Source organism: Cynoglossus semilaevis, chromosome 17, assembly GCF_000523025.1.
Source record: "Cynoglossus semilaevis isolate Cse_v1.0 chromosome 17, Cse_v1.0, whole genome shotgun sequence".
Taxonomy (NCBI): domain Eukaryota; kingdom Metazoa; phylum Chordata; class Actinopteri; order Pleuronectiformes; family Cynoglossidae; genus Cynoglossus; species Cynoglossus semilaevis.
Genome location: NC_024323.1, coordinates 15757219 through 15762530, shown reverse-complemented (window position 1 = coordinate 15762530; position 5312 = coordinate 15757219). Strand labels below are relative to the sequence as shown.

Sequence of the window (5312 nt, the reverse complement as noted above, 5' to 3'; positions counted from 1 at the left end):
CGCCCAGCCACTGAATAATGATAATAATGATCAAGATGGCTACTACAGAATACTCCTTGCGGTAGCTAACTACCAATTCATGGAAGCTCCTAAAACTGCTCTTCCCAACTCTTGAAGTCCTTCGTTGGTGACGGGGGGGCTGCCGGGAACCGCGCTGTATGGATTGAAGCGGGCGGGGAGAGGAGAAAAGTGATAGTGTCGTCTACAGGACTCGTTCTAGGGACGCCTGAAGCTAACAGAGAAACTAGCTAGTTGTACTTGTCGACCGTCACCAGGTTCTGCTCTCCAGTCAGCGGCACCGGAGTGCGGCGCTGCCAGTTTAGCGTGGCCGCCCACGGAGAGCGTCAAATGGCAGAGCCCAGGAAAGTGCCGTTCGTCACCCTGTCGTCCTTCAACACTTCGCCGCCGACCCCGGAGTCCAGCAAGAAGCGCCGCCGCGAAGACGAGGCCGTCAACATCACTTTTGGAAAAGATGGAGGTGGAAGTGCGGCGGCGCCGGGGTCAGGAGGTGGTGCGGGGATGTTCGGCAACGCCAAAGGTGGAGCAGCCGAGAGCGGGGAGAGCAAACCCACTGTCCGCCTCCATCTGCCGCTGACGGAGCCAAGCGAGCGGGGCTCCGCGGAGTTCAACTACGGAGAGTTGGTCCAGTCCACAGTGCCTCAGGTTAGGAGAGAGAGAGAGAGGGAGAGAGGGAGAGAGAGAGGGGGAGAGAGAGTACGAGTGTGAGTGGGCACCATGATGAGGGCAGCAGTACTGACGTGTTTACTGACGACCTCTGACGGTTCACGCCGTGCTCTTCTTATAACTTTATAACCACGCTGTTTCGTTCACTTATTTTTCCTGGTAAACGTCATTTAGACCGGAAGTGCAACAACTCGATGCTGCTACATAATGGAATCCACACCAACTCAGACAAGAATTCCTGTTTGATGATCAGTGTTTGGATGTGATATTTAAAGATTCCCTCCAGTTTTCTAATGTTGTGGTTGATTTTAGTTGTGTTTTTTTTTAACCTATATTTGCATTTAATTCACCAGCCCCCCCTTCTCTGTGTACTGCAGGTCAAACCCGCGGCGGCGCTGGTCCCTAAAGGCCTGGCTCCTCCTCTGGATCCTAACGACCCCTTCGCCGATGATGAGAAGGAACGAAGAGAGGTGGAAGAGTTGGCCAAGAAGTTTGAGAGCAAATATGTAGGTGTTTTCTACAGAACACCTGAACGCTTCAACACAGCACAGTGATGACCTTTGACCTACACATCTGTCAACAGGACCGACAGAATGAAACAGTGTGTGTGCGCTGAGGACGTCCGGCAGTAACTCGGTGGTTGTGTTTGCTCTTGTTTTTAGGGCGGGGCCTCCAAGAAGAAAAAAAGAGACAGGATGCAGGATCTGATTGATATCGGATATGGATACGATGAAACGGACCCATTCATTGACAATTCAGAGGCCGTGAGTCGTTTCTTCTCAGTGACGAAGAACAGGTTCATCTGAACCTGAAGCAACAGAAAACAAACACATCTAGATTTACATGGAGAGCACTGCATTCTGGGAATTACATTAAATTAATCAAATCATTGATTAGCACGTCTGCCTCTGAAGCAGAGAGTCCTGGGTTCAATTCCCAGAGGAACCACATGCTCGGTGCCTGTAGGGGGCAGTCTGTTAATGTCATATCTGCTGCTAACACAACAACTTCCCAAATGTGGGATCAATATAGTACAAATGTACTTATTTTTATTTATTTATTTATTTAAGATGATGTAGACTGAGGTCTGTATCAGAGATGAAGACTAACTCTGTGTCCCCCCCCCCCCCCCCCCGATGAACTGGTGCCGGCCTCACTCACCACGAAGCACGGAGGCTTCTACATCAACACAGGAACGCTGCAGTTCAGACCGGCGTCAGACTCCGAGGAGGAGAACGCAGGCACCGAGCAAAACCACTTCAAGGTCGGTCATTGAAGACCTTAAACTCAGGCAGGATGACACCTGCTGGTCTAGATCTGTTGTTGTTCACGTTGCTTCTAAAATGAACTTTGTACAAATGTTCTGCAGAAGATCAAAGACGGCGAGGAGAGGGCGATCAAAAAACGACGGAAAAAACCAGATGGAATATTGGAGGAGAAGAAACCCAAGAAGAATAAAGTTCCAAAACCTGGGTGAGTTCTGGACTGTTGAGCAACAAACCTACAACCTTCTGGTCTTCTGGTCTTTATTGTGCGTACACTTCCTGTTCCCTCCGTGTGAACACACACACACACACACCGGTTGGTTAACGTTGACTTGTATGTTTTTGGCAGAGTTTCATCCTTCAATGCTCATCGTCCAGAGAAGAAGAAGAGGAAGAAGCTGATGAAGGACTCCCTCCACCTGGCCAACATGCTGCGGCGCTTCAACAGGGAGAAGGACGAGATGCGGAAGAGGAACATGGCCGCGGGCGCTCTGCAGCGTCCCGCTGCCAAAGTGCCCAACGCCAAACCTTCACTCCTCAACAACCATCCAAAGGCCGCCAGCAGCAACGACTGCGCCATGGTCGACCTGAGCACCGACCCGGCTGTGATGTCACTGCTGGGCTCGGCCAATAACGACATACTGCATGACATGATGGGTGACCTGGACTTTGGGATGCTGGACTCCCCCCAGCCCTCCAGTCCGGCCCAGGGAGAGAACGGTTCCTACGGGATGGGAAACAAAGCCGGGGGGAGCAGAGGGTCTCAGGGCGGCGTGATGACTCCGCCTCCTCTGCCCAGCGGACTTCCTGGACCGCTGTTAAAGCGAATCGAAGACCTGAGGGCGGTATGTAAATTCCAGCTGATGTTTGGATATCTGGGTAAAGGTTAAAGGTCAACAATGAGGAACCTGGAGGATCAGGTTCTCCTGGTCAGATCTGTAGATGTTGGGGCTTCATTACTGTCTGGAAGTCTTGGCTAACTCACAGCTAACTGCTCTTGGCTAACTCACAGCTAACTGCTCTTGGCTAACTCACAGCTAACTGCTCTTGGCTAACTCACAGCTAACTGCTCTTGGCTAACTCACAGCTAACTGCTCTTGGCTAACTCACAGCTAACTGCTCTTGGCTAACTCACAGCTAACTGCTCTTGGCTAACTCACAGCTAACTGGTCTTGGCTAACTCACAGCTAACTGCTCTTTGCTAACTCACAGCTAACTGGTCTTGGCTAACTCACAGCTAACTACTCTTGGCTAACTCACAGCTAACTGCTCTTGGCTAACTCACAGCTAACTACTCTAGTGCTACTTTGCTAATGTTTGACTGGCTAATGTTTGACTGTTTTCACAGGCGTCTCGTCTCTTTGATGAAGAAGGCAGGAAGAAGTTCTTCACGTTGGACATGAACAACATCCTCCTGGAGTCAGTTCCTTTCAGCTACACCTTAATCTTTAATCTGTGCATCCACAAATGACTCTTTTAAAACCTGTGTGTGTGTGTGTGTGTGTGTGTGTGTCAGTATTGAGCTGCAGGTCCAGGAGCAGCCAGCAGAGGTCAGGTCTGCCGTCTACTCTCACCTGGAGGCCTTCGTACCCTGCAATAAAGAAGCTCTGCTCAAACGCCTTAAGAAGCTGAGCCTCAACATCCAGGTCAGTCTTGTCTGAGTCCTCGTCTTCTCTGCTGCCTGCATCTGTGTGTGTGTGTGTGTGTGTGTGGTTCCTGACTCGCCTCGTGTTCCCGTTTCCAGGACGACCGTCTCCGTGCTCCTCTGCTGAAGCTGAAGCTGGCCGTGTGCAGCGTGATGCCGGAGCAGATCGCTCGTTACAACATGGACTGCATCGCTAAAGTGGCGAAGTACGGCTGTAGACGGTGCAGAGAACCTGCTGTGGTCCGACCCGGTCCCAGTCACGTGGACTTGACGTGTGCTGATGTTTTTAGGCAGCAGTCTGAGGAGGGAGAGAAGAACGGGTCGGAGGACGACGACGAGGAGAAACCAGGGAAGAGAGTGATGGGTCCTCGAAAGAAGTTCGTCTGGGACGACAAACTCAGGTACAACACACACACACACACACACACACACACACACACGGAGGGGGGCGGTGGCGTGGTCTCTGATGCAGTCAGTACGTGGAGGACTGTGTGTGTGTGTGTGTGTGTGTGTGTTCCAGGTCACTGCTGTGTACTCTGGTGAGAGTCAAACTGAGCTGCTACGAGCTGGAGGCCAAGAACACGCTCTCTCTGGAGGACTACCTCAAGACCTTCATGGAGACGGAGGTCAAACCTCTGTGGCCCAAAGGCTGGATGCAGGCCAGGTCTGTGAGCGTCCGTCCGTCTACGTGTTCCACTCAGACTTTGTCCCAACAACATGATGTGATGTGTGTGTGTGTGTGTGTGTGTGTGTGTGTCAACAGAATGCTGTTCAAAGAGAGCGTGCTGGTTCACGGTCACCTCACAGGCTACACGTAAGTCCAGACGCTACTCCTGACTAAACATTTCCTGAGGCGTGGAACCGACAGGAACCGGGTCCATGGTTCTCTTTGACCAGACAGAGACCTCCTGACCTCCTGACCTCCTGACTTCCTGACCTCCTGACCCTGGTGTGGTGTCTGACAACTGAAGGTCTAGGGGGCGGGGTTTAGGGTTAGGGTTAGGATGGATGTTCTGTTCAGACTCCTCAGTTCTGCCGTTGATCGAACGACCTTGGTTCTGGTTCTGGTTCTGGTTCCCACGTCTTTGAACAGTCTGTCTCAGCCTTCAGAACCAACTCTTTAACTTGTTCGTAACTCGTGTTGTCGTTTCAGGGCAAAGAAGAAAATAATTCCTGCTCCCAAGGCCAAGCCAAAGGTTGGACTTTTTATTTTACACTGGAAATACTACTACAAACAACACAGTACTACAAAGTACACAGTACTACAAAGTACACAGCCAGTTAGTTAGTTTGAGACTTAGTGACGCTGCTCAAAAGTACTCCTCCTAGTGGTGGAAATTGTCATTTGAGAAGAACGTGAAGTGATCCTATTGGCTGTCGTCTTTGTAGTAAAACCTGAACCTGAACTTGAACCTGAACCAGGTGTCGTTGCTGTTTTTGCCTCTTGTTTCCAGGAGGGTGTTTGGGTTCGACACACGCCTCCAGCTGGAGCCACGCCCTCCCCTGCCACTCCGGTTGCTAAGCGACCGTCCGTGTCTCCGTCGGAGCCCATATGTCTGGACTCCCTGGAGGAGGAGCTGAAGGTTCCCTCTCTGGACTCCATCTCCCAGGCCCTCGCCATCCTGGGGAGCGCAGCCAAGGGGTTGGCCCAGGGGGACAACCCCCCGTCTCCAGACGCACCCAGGACCACCTCCCACCCACCCCACCTGCACCGCTCC

General features: G+C 51.8%; 1 protein-coding gene across 1 annotated transcript in view; it reads left to right on the top strand.

Moving 5' to 3' along the window:
- Positions 1-6: 6 nt before the first annotated feature.
- ubn2b (ubinuclein 2b) overlaps positions 7-5312 on the top strand; it is a gene marked incomplete at its 3' end in the record, with an annotated part of 6927 nt that continues 1621 nt past the window's right edge. Inside the window, 14 exon segments of the mRNA XM_025064550.1 lie at positions 7-663; positions 1062-1190; positions 1347-1450; positions 1819-1948; positions 2054-2157; positions 2299-2794; positions 3298-3368; positions 3466-3595; positions 3694-3800; positions 3885-3995; positions 4115-4258; positions 4358-4408; positions 4748-4790; positions 5049-5310. Coding sequence (XP_024920318.1) covers positions 349-663; positions 1062-1190; positions 1347-1450; positions 1819-1948; positions 2054-2157; positions 2299-2794; positions 3298-3368; positions 3466-3595; positions 3694-3800; positions 3885-3995; positions 4115-4258; positions 4358-4408; positions 4748-4790; positions 5049-5310 — 2197 coding nt within the window.